Here is a 19,581-nt window from a genome sequence, read left to right on the forward strand (position 1 = left end):
TTGCTTTATATTATCAACATCAGTTGCTAAATTAGTATGGTCACAACAATTAGATGCTTTTGACTTTATACGAGAATATGTGACCATCAAGGACAATGTTGACAAGGTACAAACCCTTAGAAAAGTATGTTAGTTGAATTACACTAGGGATAAGATTTTTTTTCTCGTATATCAATACTGTAATATAGCCTATTCGGTTAAAACAGTATAGGTACCAATATGTTTGTTGGTATTTTAGTATTATGTACTGATTGGAATATGTGGTATTTTTCTTGGTATTAGGCACCCGTACCTTTCTTTCTTGTTTTTCTAGATTAATTTAAGATGTGATAAAGCAAACAAAACAAAAAAGGAAAAGGGAAAATGTGAAGTGATTAGTGAGGATTAAATGAAAGTTAAATTTCTGTGGTTTGGTTTATTTTTTATAACATTTTGATATGGTTTATGAGATATTTTGTATGCTTTGGCTTTGGTATTATGGTTTCTTGAGTACAAATAAATTTGATACAAACTTAGCTTCTAAATTACCCATGGTTATAAATGAATTTGATACGATCAATAGAGATTAGAGTAACTAAAGCGGGTACCGTACCAAAATACTGGTATTGTAAAGTTACCAAACAATACATTCGGTACTGCATTCAGCACCTAATTTTGTTCAAATTCGATATTAATATTTTAAGTATTAGCACCTTTACGCTAACAATCTCATCCCTAAATTAGAGTGTTGTCTCAATGACAACAAACATGTATTCGCATAATCCTTCAAGGCATCCCAGAATTGTCTATTTTATTCTCATATATGTTTTTTTAACACTCGAATCCATTACGGATCATGGCTATGAGAGACCTCCAGCGCCATTTGTATAAAAAAGCCCGATTAAAATTCATCAAACTATCAATATTCAATCCCCATTCGCTTTTATCAGCTAAAACCATCTCCCATTTAACCCATGGTTATGAATAAATTTGATAGGATCAACGGATATTAGGAAAACAAACCGAAGCGGGTAACGTACCTGAAAACTGCTACCAAACAATACATTCGGTACAGTATTTTAAGTACTGATGGCATTCTTACTAGCCTGCATTGACAGGATTAAAGTCTCATACACGAGAAAAAGTGTAACAAACTACTCAAAATGAGAATGAGAAAATAATGGTTTCGGTGACAGGTGAACCGAAATTTTCTTTCAAGTTGATATTTCTTCTACTAAAATAGATTGAGAGCAAACATAACGCTCATTGATTCTTACACACAAAACACACACATGTGATATTAGGCAGTCATGCTGTAGCAATTACTTTATGAAACGATCAGTCAATCGGTCAACATATCAACAATGTTCCTTTAGACAAAGTTAAGGCGGTGGAGGTGGTGGTGGCCTTATTTGGTAGTAGTATTGGGAGGAGCTTGTGGCGGCTGTAGACGGAGAATAATGTATACCGAGAGGTGCCATTGAGATGGTATCTCTTGAGTGGTAGCCACCACTGGTGGCTGGAGCTGAGAATCCTGCTGCTGCTGCTGCAGGGATGTGGTTGACACCGTGCATTTGCCACCCCCAGTAAGGCTGTCCTTGTGGCGGCATTGCCATGGTCTTGCTGTTGGCTGTACTTCCCTATAAACAAACGAGTTGGATTATGGGTCAAAACAGGTTCAGGTCAGAGTGGGTTATGCTAAAAGTAATATATAAACTTATAACCGAATTTACCTGGTAGTTGGGAACAAAGGTTGGGTATACACCACTCCATGAGGAAGAGTACTGAGCCGAACTTACGGGTAGTCCTTTAAGAGCTGTCATACCGACATTGCTTGAAACAGGGTTCTCCAACTGCCATAATTTCATAAAATGAAAATAATGTATTATAGTTTTTATTTAAATTGGATGAAATATACATCACAAATCTATAACTTTTTTTACCTGTAATCTCCTAGTGTCATGCATGTAATTCAAATGGGCTTGCTCTAAGTTTTTGTTTCCACTTGAACCCGAACCCGCTCCGTGGGTCGATATTCCCAAGCTCAGATTCAAATTGTGCTCGTTTCCTGTGTCGCATGGTGAAAGTAGCTTTGTAAATTTACAGGAAATAGTAATAACAATTACTATCATCATGGTGGATAATAATAATAATAATAATAATAATAATAATAATAATAATAATAATAATAATAATAATTATAATAATAATAATATTTACCATGAGGAGTTGAAGGAGGTATGTTTGCCTCATAAGAACGGGCCTCGAAGTTGGTCACGGCTTCTCTTCCGTTACACTCGATTGCTGCCTTGTCATAAGCCCTAATTTCAAGAGGGGAAGATTATTGAATGATACGAAATGGAGAATTTCGGGTTTTTAAAAATTTATTAATTCAATATGAAGGTGGGAATTGAAATTGAATGTGTAAATTAATGATCTTTAAGACCTTGCAGCCTCTGCTTCGGTGTCGAATAGCCCAAGATACATATACCTGCAATGCAAGCATATATTGGAACCTCCATGATGAAAATTAGGTCTCCAATCATTCTCTTTTCAAATTCATATCCACCACAATTTTTTTATAGTTTCTTGATAGTCATTTGCAGTTAGCAATTAACACATACAATGCATTATTGTAAACTTAAAAAGAATTATAATTACTAGATCCTCACTTTTTGCCAAGAAACTGCCCCATCCGAGCTTCCCATCTGCCACATTTATGCAACGTCACCCCTCGGTATTTAGAGCTCCCCCTTGAAAAACCAGTGCTTTGTCGTCTCAGTATGTGCACAAATTCTTCTTTTGAGTAGTTTGGCATCTGCTTCAACCAAAAACAAAAGCATATTAAATACGTGACAAGATATTGTAACTGACAGAGTGACATTGCTTCCACGATTCACTAAGACCGACTGCAAAAAGGTAATTTAAAGATTCAAATCCATTGGATCAAGCCTGCTTCATATCCTCCTCATAGTCAGTTATGATAAAATTGATATCAGCATCAACACCACGGAACTTAATCGCCGCTCGATCATAGGCTCTGAATATCACAAATCAAATGTTAAAACTTAAAATCTTCATCAACAACAAACCAAAAATAAATATTAATAATAGAAAGATAATAACCATTTTATTATCATACCTAGCAGCAGAATGAGCAGTATCAAATCCCCCTAAATAATAAAAACCAAAACTAAAATCAAATCACAAATTTTCAAAAACTCATACTAAAAATGGCAAAAACATGCTTCAACTTGATGCACTGACTTAAATAAACCTGTTTCCCACAATCCCTGCATCAAATTACAAAAGTACACATGAATTAATTAAAAGCAAAGTAAGTATATAAAATAAAACTAATCAATAAAAACAAACTAACCAAATATGAGACTCCCATCTACCAGTTCTCCTATAAAAAGTAACTCCTCTATATTGTGAGCTTCTTGACCTTGGTCCCCTCCTACTCTTCTTCCCAACTGGATTCGGTTGCACTACGTTCGCCTTCTGCGGTTGGTGCTGTACTTGCACCAACCGCATCTCCTGTAACTCTTTGCTGTCAGGACACAACAGCAACGAGTTCGCAGGGTTTACCCTCCCGGGTTCTTCTCCTCGACTCATTGGAAACAGATTCCGAGTCAGATTAATAATATTAATATTATTATCCTCGTCGTAACTGTTGCTGCTACTCGGAGTAGTAGTAACAGCAACAGTTACGCCGGTATCTCCGACTTTCAATATATCAAAATTGAAGCAGGAGAAACTGTCGCCGGCGCCGCCAGCGGAGCTGGAGTCCTCGTCGGCGTCGCCGGCATTACTGGAGTTGTTTAGACCGTCCGCATTTACTACGGACGAGTTGGAGGTGCCGGACTCTTCCACATCTCGAAATGATGGTGTGTTTTCTTCCTCTTCTTGGTTAACGAAGTTGAGATTAAGATCCAGCATCTTGTTGTTGTTGTTGTTCAGGTGTTGCTGTATATGAACAAGCAAATCTAATCTGGGTGTTTGTTTATCTACAATTTGAAGCAACCAAGGATTGATGGATGGGTTGATTAGAGTTTAAGAATTGAAGTGAAGTGAAGCTGTACAAGGAAAGTGTTTGTGTTGTGTTGTGTTGTGTTGTGTTGTGTTGTGCCGGAGATGAATCGGACGGTCGGAGAGGAAGAACAGAAAATATCAAGAGAGAGAGAGTTAGTCCATTGGGGGAGAGAGAGATAGGGGGGACATGTCAGGTCCATTTTAAGAGTGAACATTTGTTTTCTGGGGGACCCCTTGGTTACCGGATAAGGAGGTTGCCTCCTCTTTAAACCTATAAAGAAAAAATCAATATTATTATTATTATTATTATTATTATTATTATTTTATTTCTTATTTTTTTTTTGTTAATGTGGTAACTAATGACCGATGAGTCTGTCTTTTTCTAAGTTGAGATGTAGGTTTGATTCTTATATGGATGGATTTGAAGGATAATTGGATGAAGAGATTAATCAGCTTTTAATCTCGGGTTCGAACCTTACTGGGGGTGATGGTTTACGGATTTCAACTGGTTCCCGAATATTAGGGGTACAGTCACACGGCGGTAGAGAAGTCGACCTTGGACATGGCCCCAAAAGGGTAGGTTTACACGTGAGATTCTCTGTCATTCACAAAAAAAAAAAAAAAAAAGAAAAAACTAATGACCAATGAGTTGGTGATGGAGTGGTAAAAAAGAGACTTGGTGCTCTATATGACTTAAGTTCGTTTCCTGCCCCAGTTATTTAGTTTTCGGTGGCACGGGTGATGATGGAAGATTAGGCGAGTATGTAGCGTTTTTCTAGAAAAACTCATCAGTTTGTCTTATTATGTTGTTTGTTTTTTTTCTTTTCTTTGTTTTTGTTATTTATTGTTTTATAATAATTATTATTAATATTATTTTATTTATGAATAATATATTATTATTCGAAATTCGGCAAAAGGCGTTCGGTTGCAGGACTTATTTGAGAAAATTGACATTTCGAAACGAACTTTCAATTTATTGGCTGCTATCGTTATGGACAACTTGAATTAGTTACAGTGATTACCTTGGGAAAACTAACAGTGCCAAACGAACCCTTTCTTGGCTGCTTTCGTTATCGGCATCTGACGTGAGGTCGAAGGCTCACTCAAACTTAAACCAAATACAACTAAATAGATAGCAGTAAGTGGGTATCGAACACGAAGAATTTGTGGAAAATGTGTTAACCAAGTAGCTTAACGATTAAACTAAGATAAATGTAAATGACACAAAGTAATTTCCAAGTGTAAGGCCCCGAACCCGGTAGCCCTACTTTCGCGTCGGATTTACTCATAAACACAGTTCTTACAAATCAGAGTTCATTAAAACTTTCGCGGAATATAAAAACTTTCTTAAAACATTTCATATCAAAACACGTCTTGTCTTAAAACATCATTTTGCCTTTCAAAATAAACGAAACATTAAACTTAAACATCTTGAGTCTTCCGATGCCAGCCTCTTATTCAGTGCCACGTGTCTCCTCAAGCGAGATGCCTCCTCCTACTCACCTGCGTGCATACTAAAAGTCAGCTACGCTGAGTGAGTTCTAGTTAATCAAGCAACTTATCATACAACCACTACATGCATCGTATACGTATCCGAAGACACGTAGTCCACTATCTAACCTGCTTACCTTACCACTTAGCCTCTTATTTACACATACCACCTTACCACTTTGCCACTTTAATAACGTATAACTTTATGCCACTTTGCCACTTTAATAACATTTAACGTTATGCCACTTTGCCACTTTAATAACGTTTAACGTTATGCCACTTTGCCACTTTGCCACTTTAATGACGTAGTCACGTATAAGCTTACCCTACCACGTACTATCGTCATGCCACTATCACTCTTACTACACCCTTGCCACTTCTAACACGCTCTACCTCTACTTATCTACAACATGCTTCATATCATTTACATAATAAGCAAGTCACATCATAGCATACATACACACTAATAACCACTTGGCAATCACTGTCCTTGGCGATGCGTGCAATATCCGAAGATCGTTCACGCACCAACAAGTATTATATAATAGCTACCTCGTATAACATCTATAGCATACACTTACCACTTAAGGTAAGTGTATTCACACTTCACATCGAGTATGCACACAGCCCCGAAAACATAACAAGGAAATGGGGCTAGAAACTCACCTGAATCCTGTTACGCTCTCCGTTAATCGTTATTCCCTTCTTGAGCTGTGCACGGCTAACTGTATAACAAGTATACATATCAATTAACTATCACTACTTATATCATCTTTCTAATCTTAATTACTACCCACAACGAACGGGGGTCCGGGGGCAGTCATCAGGCAAACTTAGCTTTAGGCAAAGTTAAACCTTAGGCGAACTTAGCTTTAGGCGAAGTTAAACCTTAGGCGAACTTAACTTTGCAGGCGAAGTTGTCATCAGGCGAACTTAGCTTTAGGCGAAGTTAAACCTTAGGCGAACTTAGCTTTAGGCGAAGTTGTCATCAGGCGAACTTAGCTTTGCAGGCGAAGTTCATCAGGCGAACTTAGCTTGCAGGCGAAGTTGTCGGCTGCAGCTACTGTTCGTCCTTAATCATCTTCGTTTCTTAACCAAATAACTCGATTTAGGTATCCACGGAATCGTCTGACCAGCGCCTACAAACCCCAACCATCAAATCGACCTAACATCGATGTTTAAGGGGTGCGATTTAGGCATATAGGTTACGGGTTCTTTTATCAATCGATTAACCCATCAAATCTTAACCATTTTCAGTAAGTTTAGCTTTGTTGGATTCGTTTTTACCATACAAACACAGATCTATCATTTCTATACTAATCCAAACCTAAACGAACAAGTTCTCGATATAAACGTACCGTAAATGAGTCGAACTACGAACACGAGCTGGTCTTGTTGCTTTGGTTCGTCACGACGATTTAGCACCAACGAGCTCGGGTCCTTGCCTTTGGATCTTGGTTCGGGTTGTGTGTGTTTTGGAGTGTGTAGAGATTAGGATGGATAAATGGATGGAATGGAAAGGATTGGGGTTTAAGGGGGTATTTATACTCCCTTAAGCCCATGGACCGAAGGCCCATATTTCCTTTTGGTCCATATCTAATCCCATCTAATTATCCTACTAAGTCTTCATATTTTTCTATTATTATTATCGTTCCACTAACTCGTTTATTTCACCCGACAAAATAATATATTAAATATTACTTTAGAAATTTCGGGATGTTACACCAAGTTGGTTTTGATTTGATTTTTAACACTAAATTAAACTAAACGAAAGTTGTAAACGAATAATTAAACAAGTATTCCTCTCGGGGTTCGAGTTATTGCTCAAAACTCTTGTTAACATTCAATGGATAAACCGTAATATCTCAGTTTTGTGTACATGCAATTGTTTGTGATTAATCAAGAACTAAGTACTCGGATTCATAGAATGCGAGGTTGTTACCTAACAATCAATCAATACTATTCTTTCTAGTTCTTCCCACTAAATCTCGATTGCCAACGACACCAAGAACATATGGCTAAAAGCTAGATAGAAACAATATGGACAAGTTACAAACAATCACACAAACACAAGATTATGCTAACAAAACATTTTAGATAATCAATCCAAGTTCAAGAACAATAACAAAAGTGCTTTGCAAAGAACCTTACATCCCGAGAGAAATACCACGAAACTAGTCACTCATGGCTCGAGAGATCATTGTTGTGTCAAGAATCTTGTTACTAGCAATCCCGAACATAAACCCAATGATACAAAGACCCAAAATAGTGTTCTTGTTCTTCAAAAATCTCCCTTAGCCGTCCTAAGTGAAAAAGTAGTTCAAAAGTCACTCAAAAATGGCCTATTAAAAGACATGCATGTGTGTCTCCGCCCCGGACCATGGGCCACGGTGTGAACCGTGGTCCATAGTTGACCAAAGTCAACAGTCAGCCAAGTTGGACCGTGGGACACGGTCTGGACCGTGGTCTACGGTCCACTCCACGGTCGCCTTGTTCCTCCACGGTACGGTGTACTCTGGAATGTTTGCTTTAGGGGGATTGTGGTCCACGGTCTGGACTGTGGGCCACGGTGGAGCTCATTCCCGCGACTTTTTTTCTTCGTATCTCTCGCGTTCCAGCTCCGTTTTCTTCACCGTTTTCGCCCGTGTTCTCGTAACGTCTCCCTCTAGCTCCTCAAACCTGCAAACACACGAACAACCATAGTCAACTAATTCCACGGAATTAACTTAATCCCGAAAGCATATTTATATCTTTTAATTCACTTAGTTGCTCTCCTACGGGTCACCCGTCAGCATCTCAAATCTGGCTCTTCGATTTCTTCAAACTCCAACTGTCTTGACCGTCAGCCACCACCACTAACCGTAGTTGTCTTCACTTCAACACATGTCCGTTGTCACTAAGCTTAAGCTTAAGCTTATTATTATTTTTATGTTTAGATGGGGGTATTGTAAGTTGACCATCTTCTATATATTAAAGAATTACACACACACACACACTGTAATTCTTTAATATACAGAAGATGATCAACTTACACACACTGTAATTCTTTAATATACAGAAGATGATCAACTTACAATACCCTCACCAAAACACAAAAATAATAATAAGCTTAAGCTTAGTGACAACAGATATGTATTGAAGTGAAGACAACTACAGTTGGTGGTGGTGGCCGACGGTGAAGACAGTTGGAGTTTGAAGAAATCGAAGAACCAGATTCGAGATGTTGATAACCGTGGTCCATAGTTGTGAACCGTGCATGTGTGTGTGTCTCCGCCCCGGACCATGGGCCACGGTGTGAACCGTGGTCCATAGTTGACCAAAGTCAACAGTCAGCCAAGTTGGACCGTGGGACACGGTCTGGACCGTGGTCTACGGTCCACTCCACGGTCGCCTTGTTCCTCCACGGTACGGTGTACTCTGGAATGTTTGCTTTAGGGGGATTGTGGTCCACGGTCTGGACTGTGGGCCACGGTGGAGCTCATTCCCGCGACTTTTTTTCTTCGTATCTCTCGCGTTCCAGCTCCGTTTTCTTCACCGTTTTCGCCCGTGTTCTCGTAACGTCTCCCTCTAGCTCCTCAAACCTGCAAACACACGAACAACCGTAGTCAACTAATTCCACGGAATTAACTTAATCCCGAAAGCATATTTATATCTTTTAATTCACTTAGTTGCTCTCCTACGGGTCACCCGTCAGCATCTCAAATCTGGCTCTTCGATTTCTTCAAACTCCAACTGTCTTGACCGTCAGCCACCACCACTAACCGTAGTTGTCTTCACTTCAACACATGTCCGTTGTCACTAAGCTTAAGCTTAAGCTTATTATTATTTTTATGTTTAGATGGGGGTATTGTAAGTTGACCATCTTCTATATATTAAAGAATTACACACACACACACACTGTAATTCTTTAATATACAGAAGATGATCAACTTACACACACTGTAATTCTTTAATATACAGAAGATGATCAACTTACAATACCCTCACCAAAACACAAAAATAATAATAAGCTTAAGCTTAGTGACAACAGATATGTATTGAAGTGAAGACAACTACAGTTGGTGGTGGTGGCCGACGGTGAAGACAGTTGGAGTTTGAAGAAATCGAAGAACCAGATTCGAGATGTTGATAACGAAAGTAGCCAAGAAATTGAAAGTTTGTTTGGCAATATCATCCCAAGTAAGCCCTGTAACTGATTCAATATGCCCATAACGAAAGCACCCAATAAATTGAAAGTTCGTTTCGCAATGTCAATTTTCCCAAATAAGCCATGCAACTGAACGTCATTTGCCGAATTTAGAATAATAATATATTATTGTTAAATAATAATAATAATAATAATAATAATAATAATAATCATAAATAACAATTATAATAACAAAAGAAACGAAAAGAAAGAAAAAAAACATAATAAGACAAAACTGGTGGGTTTTCTAGAAAAATCCACCAACATAAAGCACCCGTTTGATATAATATTATATAATATAATAATATAATAATAATATTATATTATATTATATTATACACTTTAATAACGTATCTCCGAACGTGTTGGGTCGGCGTCTGACACCCTCATGTGAATCTCTGGCGTACACCAGGTACCTAATAATAATAATAATATTTTAATACTAATAATAATATAAAAATTAATATTTTAATAATAATCATAATATTAAAATAATAATAACATAATTATATATTTAGAATAATATTATTTTAATAATAATAATATTTTAATAAATACAATAATAGTATTTTAATAACAATAATATTTTAATAAAAACAATAATAATATTTTAATAATAATATTAATATTTTAATAGTAATACTATAATAAAAAATGTAACAATGACGGTAATAGTCTGGGAAACCTGGTTCAAAATTAGGAGGCCCAGCGAGTTAGTGTTACCGTAATACTATTCAGGCTGACTATAATAACCGATTTAATTCTAACTAAACATAATGTAGTGGCGTGTTGAGTGAAAAATATTAGATCTCATATAGGTGGTGTTTATATAGTAGGCATGATGTAGTATAACAGCCAGTGCCTAGATAAATTTCAAATTGTTATCATAACAGAACCCAAATTACAATTAAATATAGTTTAGTTTTTCAAAAGTCCCTATAAAGTATAAACCGTCTCTCTTGATCTCACATAACAAAACTAAACTAGTCACCAAATCTTTGTCCTAACATGTACAACTGCTAACTTCATACTAAATAAAGATAAAACGAAACCTGGTTCGAGTCGGGTAACCACGACATGCCAGGCTGATCGTTAGCGGCGTAACCCGGCTCCTCCTCGCCCGACTCCGGCGTACCCCCGCTCCTCCTCGTCCGACTTTGGCTTAACCCAGCTCCTCCTCGTTCGACTCCGGAAATAAATGGTTGAGCCACAACATTTACATATACCAAAAATTGTGTTGTTGGTTGAATGAAGATGGTGGTGAGGGTGAGGGTGAGGGTGACGTAAAAAAAAAAGAAAAGAGAAAGGATGGAGAGGGAGGGGAGGGAGCCGGACTCCAATAATATAAAAAACCCAATACGTCGCGTATAGGGTTATACGTGGCGTATAAGGGTACGATATGACAACCGAGCCCAGTTTTTACAAGCTAGGACGCCAAATCGTACCCTAATACATCGCGTATAGCTCTATACGCGGCGTATTAGATGGGTGTGATGGGTGTCCCTAGTAAAACCCTAAAATAATCATGGAATGTGTTGGTCTATTTGGAAAAATGGACACACTTTGAGAATGGTCCAACACAACTTTTATGGTTCAATAAAATATTTTTGGTAAGTTAGTTGAGACATTTGCCAATGTTTTTTTTTAATTGTTAAAGAGCATATTTTTAGTTTTTTACGAACGTTTTTCTTGAGGCTTCTTATTTGTAAAAACCTAAAATTTAAATTCTGAACAAACACAATGACTAGAAGTTATATAATGCAAATGTGTTTAAAAAACACACATCTTTTTATTTATTTCGGTTTTTATGGATGGTCGATGGATAGTTTAATCATCTGCAGAGGTAAAATTTCTGCAGTGTGCGAACCACATCTGTAGACATCTTTCGAATAAGAGGTGGACCAAACCTAGGCAGTCTGCAAAAAAAAGACTGTTTATTTTTTAACATCTGCAGACTGCTAAATAAACTTAAATTTAAATAAATTGATTTTTTTAAACTTAAACACGCCAAAATCATGATCGCGATACAGCTTCGTATACCCTAATAATTATTATATCATTCTACCACTTAATTAACTAATAACAAAACCCATACAATCAACACATTACTTAACATAAGAAGCAAAATTGTTACCTTCTCAGTTCTAATCATTATGTTATAAGAGAGAGACACATTTTCCAAAAGAAAACCAAAATTCACTGAAACTCAAATCTCATTCTTTATTAAGGAGAAATTTGAAGCAAGTAGGATAATACATGATTTATCAAATCTCATTAGCGTAATAACCCCTCCTCCAGCCTTAGGGACGCCACCCGTCCTCAGATAACCAGTCGTAATAATCGGGTTGCAAACAGCATCCACCTCTTTAAACTTCACATCATACTCCTTTTTCTCGTCCAAATGATTATCATCCAGTCGTAACGGAAAATAAAAAATGATTCTTGTTTAAGGTTAATACAGACATGGATTAGTGGCAGGGGCGGCGGCGGAACTGTGCAGGAGTGGTGGAGGAGTAGCTGGGTAGCCGGCGTAGGGATGCAGCTGCGTGGAGCTGTGTGGTGGCCAGCAGAAGCAGGGGTGGAGGGTCATCGACGTGTGACAGGAGGAGAGGGTGGAAGAGAAGGGGTGGTTGTGTTTGCTAGGGTTTGAAAATAATGAAATAGAAAATGAGAAGAGGTAGAAGATGTGATAAGAGGAAGGTCTATGTCTTCTAAGATAAGAGGGCGCGAAGACGTTTTTTTAATGAAATGTTTTCAGAAAACAAACAGTCTGCAAGCCTAAATGTCTGCGCGTGGTCTGCGCAACACAGACGTAAGAGGCCAGGAAGATCTTCAGACAAAGAACAAACACCACCTTTAAGAATGGTCCAACACATCTTTTATGCTTCAATAAATATTTTTGGTAAGGTAGTTGAGACATTTGCCAATGTTTTTTTTTTTGTTTGTTTTTTTGTTTTTGGTTAAAGAGCATATTTTTAGTTTTTTACAAACTTTTTCTTAAGGCTTGTTGTTTGTAAAAACCTAAAATTCAAAATCTGAACAAACACAATGACTAGAAGTTATATAATGGAAATGTGTTTTTAAAAAAACACATAGTTTTCATTTCTTTCGGTTTTTATGGATGGCCGGTGGATAGTTTAATCATTTATAATTTGCATCAAGATATATGATGATTCGAGCCGACAAAGAGGCGAATCAACTATTTTGTGTATGATAAAGTGTATCAAGTTAGCATCAAGTATATGTACCGGTCTATGTGTAGTCAATAGGTATTTGAAGAGTGAATAAATGAGTTATTGAAATTTATTTTTTTTGAACGGCAACTTTTCTCAGTTAAGTGATAACGCGACCGCATTCATGGCCCCATCACCCTCGGTCCAGACTATGTTGACATTATCGGGACCCACGCTGGAACCTAAGGATCATTTGGCATTCCCGGTAAAACCTCCGCTCACCCCGCCTGAAGGCACGACAGGTTTTATGCATAAGGGAAAATCCGGTCGGCATCAGGGATCGAACCCGGGTCTCCCCGTGTCTTCCCATCCTTTGCTGGCCAACTGGGCTAGCCCAGCTGGTTTATTGAAAAAACAAATGATAATTCAAAATTGAATTTGTTAAAAGAGATTATATTTTGCTATAATTGAGTTTTGTGGCAACTTTAAAGATTTCTTTCTTAGTATAGAACTATAGATATTTTGGTAAGAGCCGTTCCAATAAAAGATATTTTGGTGAGTGAAAATAATTATGGAATATGTGGACAAACGAAATCAAGTGTTTCAACACATGTTTCATGCCTTAATAAAATACAGTAATTTTTGCTTAGTTAAGACGCTTGTCAATGTCTTTTTTTCTTTTTTTTTTGGGTTAAAAACGTATTTTGTACTCCTTCTGGCTTGTATAAAACCTTAAACTCAAATTTTGACCAAACACAGAGACTAGAATTTTAAATAAAAGAAAGATGTTTTGGAGTTCGGTGGTGGTTTTAAAAGAAAAGCCAAAGGCATTGAAAAAGGCTATGAATTTAAAGGCATTCTTATATTTGCTTAAGGGTATCTGATACATAAAACGGAGAAAAAGAAAAAATTAAACTAATTTACACTTCATCGAGAAAGATAAAGAGTATCTCAAGATACCCCTAGCCTTAATAGATCTGTCTGTGTTCTAGACACGACTACACGAGTACTAATGATACATGGCTTGGTCATGGTTCAAAATCTTGTCTAACTATTTGGAAAATTATGTTATCTGTATTTAGCCAATCATTTCATCATCACATTGACTTATATTTTCCAAGAACAAAAATGTGTTAAGGCATTCAAATACAATCCTAAGTGATCTTATTAATCTTTATGTTGTAAAACACATTACGGTGCTGTTTGTTTCTTCAGAGGTAAACTGTCTACAGTCTGCGGATCACATCTGTAGAAATATGTGGAAAAAGAGGTAGACCAAACCTTTACAGTCTGCAAGAATAAGAATGTTTATTTTTTAACGTCTGTATACTGCCAAAATAAACTGGTTGTGGTGTATGAAATGTGGTACTAGGTGGTGGTGGACGGTGGTGCTAGGCGATGATAGTGGTGGTGGCAGACGGTGGGTGGTGATGGTGATGGACGATGGTGCTGGCAGATGTTGGGTGGTGGTGGTCGTGAACGTTGGTCATAAACATTTCTTTAACATCAATGATAAAAATGAACACTTTAGGGATTTTTTCTTTAATTTATGTAATTTATCATCAAATCGCATTCGTTGGCCTTTTGATTTTTCAAACGGCAAACTAGTAAAACCAATAGAACGGTGCCAGACACAATAAGAACACAATAAAAAGTATTAAGATTTTATCATATATTTAATAATGGAGTTTTGTAAAAATAAAATAAAATAAACGTCTTTCTTTAGTGTGGGTCGTAAGATTTTATTTTTCTTTTCTAGAAACTTATAAAGAATATCAGTTTTAAAATGAAAATGTTAATTTAATAGTTCAAAAACTTTTATAAAATTAAAAACAATCAAAAGTGTTGGTGGGTGGTGGCGGCGGGTGATAGGTGATGGTGGTGGTGGTGGTGGTGGCAGATAGAGGTGCACAAATCGGGTTTTTCAATTACCCGGGTTCGGGTATGACCGGGTGTTGAAAAATCGGGTATTGGCAATACCCGGGTCGGGTTCGGGTTCGGGTCCGGGTATTCTCTCTAAAAAACATACGCTATGCATCGGATTCGGGCTGAGTATCGAACCGGGTATTTGAATACCTATTTCCGGGTATTGAAAAAACCTTATTTTTGGGTTTTTTTTTGCTTTTTTTGGGTATAGATTGGATTTTTTTAAGGGAATACAATTTTTAGGGGTATTTCGGATATTTTTCAGGTATTTTTCGGGTAATTTCGGGTATGGATCAGGTATTTGAAAAACCCGGTTTCGGGTATTGTAAAAACCCGGCTCCGGGTATGGAACTAGTTCCGGTTTTCGGGTATTACCGGGTATAAATCGGGCACGGTTCCGGGTACGGGTTTTGGTACTGAAATGCATACCCTATCCGTACCCTACGGGTAGGGTCGGGTACGGGTATTAAAAACCTGGGTGTTAAAAAAACCGCTTCCGGGTATTTTTTTCGAGTCCGGTTCCGGGTTCGGGTTTTTTGTGCAACTCTAGTGGCAGACAGTGGGTGGTGGTGGATAGTGGCTGTTGATAGGTGGTAGTGCTTAACACTCTGCATACCTTAGATTATCTCAGAAGTAGATGAGCCAAGTCTGCACCAAAAAAAAGTTTGTGCAAATGTTTTTTAATGAACCGCCTTCGAAAAACCAAGCAGTTTGCAATGACAATGTATACGCGTGATCTATGCGACGTAAAACTTTTTTTGAAAAAACAAACAACACCTCCATAATGCTTAAAGAAGGCAAGCGAAGAGGTGAGGTTGTGTTTGCTTAATTGTATGAATGTATCATCATACACTCATTATAAAAGGCGACAGTACGGTGAAATAAAACCTGTTCAATTCAAGGATCTAACTAGTAAAGACCACTTACTTGTCTAGTCTTCCGTTATCACCCTGGTGACTAAAAAACTAAATGATGTGGACACTAATATCAAAAGTTTATTCAACATTTCCCTTAAATAAAACTATAATTTCAAAGGGTAAAGTTAAAATACAAAGGACAACAAAAATAAGAAGTGTGAGAAGGAATCTAATCCATTAATCTTAGATTTGAATGATGGAGATTAATTTAAGAAAATAAATTGATGAAAAAGATATAAAGGTAATAACACACTTTTGTTAACTTTCTTTTTCCACATACAAGGCACATGTTAATTCCCCCATCATTTTAAAACGTCCATAACTTTTTCATGCAATATTATTTTTAAAAATTTTTTTTACCATAATAACAAGAGTTTTTTAATCTTTAATATGGGTATCGTATTGTTATATATAAAAAAAATTATTGGGTTTTTTATAGTGTTTTATTGGTTGTTTGTTATGATTTTTAATTAGGTTTTTCTATGCATTGTGTTATAGCTTTTGGTCATTGTGTTATTAATTGATACTCATATTAAAGATAACAATTAAAACAAAGATTACGTCATTGTGTCTTTTTGTTTGTCATTGTGTCTTTATGCTCATCATTTGTCTTTCTACTTATCATTGTATTTTAGTCATTGTGTATTGTGTTCATGTCATTGCGTAATATATAATTTCCATTGTGTTTTACGTTTCAGGTCATTGTGTTATATGCAGTAATCATTGTGTTTTACGTTTCGTGTAATTGTGTAATATGTATTATCATTGTGTTTTATGTATTAGATAATTTGTTATTATTTTATCATTATATTTACGTATTATTATTACACAACCGTATTATTAGCATTTAAAAAAACACAATGATGATTTGAAAGATACAATGACGAAAAAAACACAATGACAAACAGAAAAACACAATGACGAAAAGACACAAAGACACAATGACGTAATTTTTGTTTTAATTTTTATAAAACAAAGTCATACTCGTATTAAATATAAAAAACGCTTGTTATTATGGTGATTTTTGTTTTAAAAACTAATATCATATGAAAACGTTATGGACGTTTTAAATTGATGGGGGAATTAACATGTGATTTGCATGTTGAGAGCGAAAATATGTACCATTACTTTTATATCCTTTTACCTTTGGTCTCTACTTGATATATGTTAATCAACTATGAGTTCTCACACTTCTCATTTTTATTGACTTTTGTAGAATAAGTTAACCCTAATTTCAAAATCACAAACATAATAAAAAGGGTGTTAATATTAAAAAATCCGAATGATAATAAAAATAATAATAAAAGAGAAAAGAAAAAGGAAGAGAGATGGTAGTGGATGGTGGGCATAGCATGAAAATATTTCCCCTTACGGCAATATCCGAAAACCTTAAAAACCCTTTTCATATTCCAAATCAGGCAACTCACAAGTTTCATGCCTCCTCCTCACCTTTCGTTTACCGGCTATAGCCGGTCACCTCACCGTATCCCTAACGCTATCCTCGTTCCATTTATCTCTCGCCACGTGTTACCATTCACCAAAATTTTATTTTCCACCAGTCCTTAATTTATTAGACTTTTGTCAAAAACATTTTTTGATATACATATTTTTTAGCCTCTCAAACTTGATGGCAAATTAAACTTTTGTCCCAAAAGTTTCAAATATATAATTTTCAGCACATTAACACTGGTAATTAAACTTCGGGGCTTTCAACTTATATCTTTATTTACAGGTCTTTAACGTTGGTTATGAAACTTTTGCCATAAAATTTTTGTCATAACGAATCCAACGATACCGACCAACTTCCCACTACATACCCATCGCAATGCATGGTAGCTTTCGAACACATAATGAATTTAACTGCTTCATCGCAACATATGCATATAATTACTAATTTAAAGTGTGTGTGTGTGTGTATATATATATATAAGTGCATTCATAATAACCTCTCTATCTCCAAAATTAAGTAAATACTAAACGGCTATTTCACTTTATGTTGCTCAATTTAACTTTGAGTAAATCTAGTTGACATATAAATCAAGCAAATGTGCCTTTTGAGCACAAGTTACAGTTAACCCGCCTTGTCTTGAACCATTTACACAAAACTATCAAAGTGAGTTATGGTTGTCTTTAGGGGTGTTAATCGGGTTAACCTGATCGGGTTTCGGGTTAATCGGGTCGGGTTAGTCGGGTTGTGAAAAAAAATAATCTAACCCGCGACCCGACCCTATTAAGGTTCAGGTTTGTCGGGTTCGGGTTAATCGGGTTTTGGGTTATTCGGGTCGGGTTAGTCGGGTTGCTATATATTTTTAAGTTGATTTTTGTGTTGGTAACCAGTGGACTACAATATTTATCTTATTATTGCATATAGGACTGTAGACAAACCAAACGATTAGGGATGTTCATGGTTCGATACTTCGGTTTGAAGCCGTTTAAACCGATTATTTCTTTAGTTTCATGGTCGGGCTTTCTTATTAACTTTCGGTCGGTCGGTTTCAAAAATTTCAAACCGCAAAGAACGGTTTGGTTTACGATTTTAAAATTTTCAAACCGTATAACCAGATCAGACCGTAAGATGAATACACTTTATTTTTTTAAATATATATATTATACTACATGTAGTTAATTAGTTATATTTTGTGTTAGGCTTAATAAAAGTAAAACTTGGCTATGACTATTAACTTGCTTAAACTGTACTACTATAATGAGGCATCTTTATGGTATTAAAATTTCCAATTCTATTTGTTATTTCATTTCAGATTAAGATTGAAGCTGATTTGTTGCATATCTATTATCAGTAGATCTAGTTGATTATTGTTAATTTTTAAGAACCTTACACATTTTCACTTTAGACAACACCTCAAAACTTGAGCAGATCCTTTATAGCATGATGGTATGCAATAAAGGAATTTTTGTAACTAATATAATTTGTTTCGTACCTTTTTTATATATATACCCAAACCGTGAAACCAAACGGTTAGTAACGGTTCAGTTTGGTTCGGTTTCCTATCTTAACGGTTCGGTTTTTGTTTTTTATTAACGTTTGGCTCATGGCTTGTCATAAAAACCATTAAAACCGGACCGTGAACACCCTTACAAACGATCACGTACAAGGGCATGTTTGTCTTCGTTCTTTAAACGAACACGAACACTTAATCAAACAAATATTTGTGTTCATGTTAAATGGACATGTTCATGTTCGTTTATATTCATTCATTTAAAATCTAAATTAACAGTTCACGAACAAAAACGAATGTAAATGAACATATATGTGCATGCGTAAATGAACACAAACAAACATAAACGAACACAAATGAATATAATTAAATGAACACAAACAAACACCACTAATCGGGTTAACCCGAAACCCGATTTTTTTCCAAAAACGAACCCGAAACCCGACCCTATTAACAATTCGGGTTATTCGGGTCAACCTGAATAACCCGATTAATACTTTTTGACCATGTTTAACCCGACCCTAATAAACTTATTAGGGTTCGGGTCAGGTCGGGTTAATCGGGTTCGGGTATTTTGAACACCCCTAGTTGTCTTAAACACCTTGAATAATTGATGTTTGTAAAATATGTTCTTAATAATTTCTCTCAGGTCAACTTCGATGAATAAACACATACACATAAACTCCTACACTACATATGTTAGATTATCGAAACAAATTTTATCAACATACTCTAATCTATATATCTAACTTCTAACTATATTATTAAAACAAAATACATTGTATACATGACATCATACTAGCTTGTCCATAAAGGATGACACCCAATCTATTACTATCTAACTAATATAGTAAAGCAAAATAATTTTGTCCACATGTCCTTCACCTAGGTTGTCCATATAGGCTTTCATGTCATCA

The 19,581-nt window shown here is 36.2% G+C and overlaps 1 protein-coding gene across 1 annotated transcript; it reads right to left on the reverse strand.

Annotated features, from left to right (window-relative positions):
- Window positions 1–1,295: 1,295 nt before the first annotated feature.
- LOC143566855 (ethylene-responsive transcription factor RAP2-7-like) lies at window positions 1,296–3,930 on the reverse strand. Its single transcript, XM_077053436.1, has 9 exons — window positions 3,359–3,930; window positions 3,247–3,272; window positions 3,122–3,152; window positions 2,932–3,019; window positions 2,652–2,797; window positions 2,200–2,300; window positions 1,923–2,047; window positions 1,713–1,832; window positions 1,296–1,619 (listed from the first exon to the last, which is right to left on the reverse strand). The coding sequence occupies exons 1-9, from the start codon at window positions 3,919–3,921 to the stop codon at window positions 1,362–1,364; spliced, it is 1,458 nt and encodes a 485-aa protein (XP_076909551.1). The 5' UTR covers window positions 3,922–3,930; the 3' UTR covers window positions 1,296–1,361.
- Between the last annotated feature and the right edge of the window lie 15,651 nt (window positions 3,931–19,581).

This window comes from Bidens hawaiensis, unplaced genomic scaffold (assembly GCF_021521415.1).
Source record: "Bidens hawaiensis isolate Kalapana, Puna unplaced genomic scaffold, B.hawaiensis_p1.1 tig00023055_1, whole genome shotgun sequence".
Taxonomy (NCBI): Eukaryota; Viridiplantae; Streptophyta; class Magnoliopsida; order Asterales; family Asteraceae; genus Bidens; species Bidens hawaiensis.

Coding starts and splice junctions, on each gene's coding strand:
- LOC143566855 (XM_077053436.1), bottom strand. CDS start 3,921: ATGCTGGATCTTAATCTCAACTTCGTTAACCAAGAAGAGGAAGAAAAC. Junction 2,798..2,931: donor ATGAGGAGGATATGAAGCAG/GCTTGATCCAAT, acceptor TGGTTGAAGCAG/ATGCCAAACTACTCAAAAGA. Junction 2,301..2,651: donor GGGCAGTTTCTTGGCAAAAA/GTGAGGATCTAG, acceptor TCTTGAAATTAG/GGCTTATGACAAGGCAGCAA.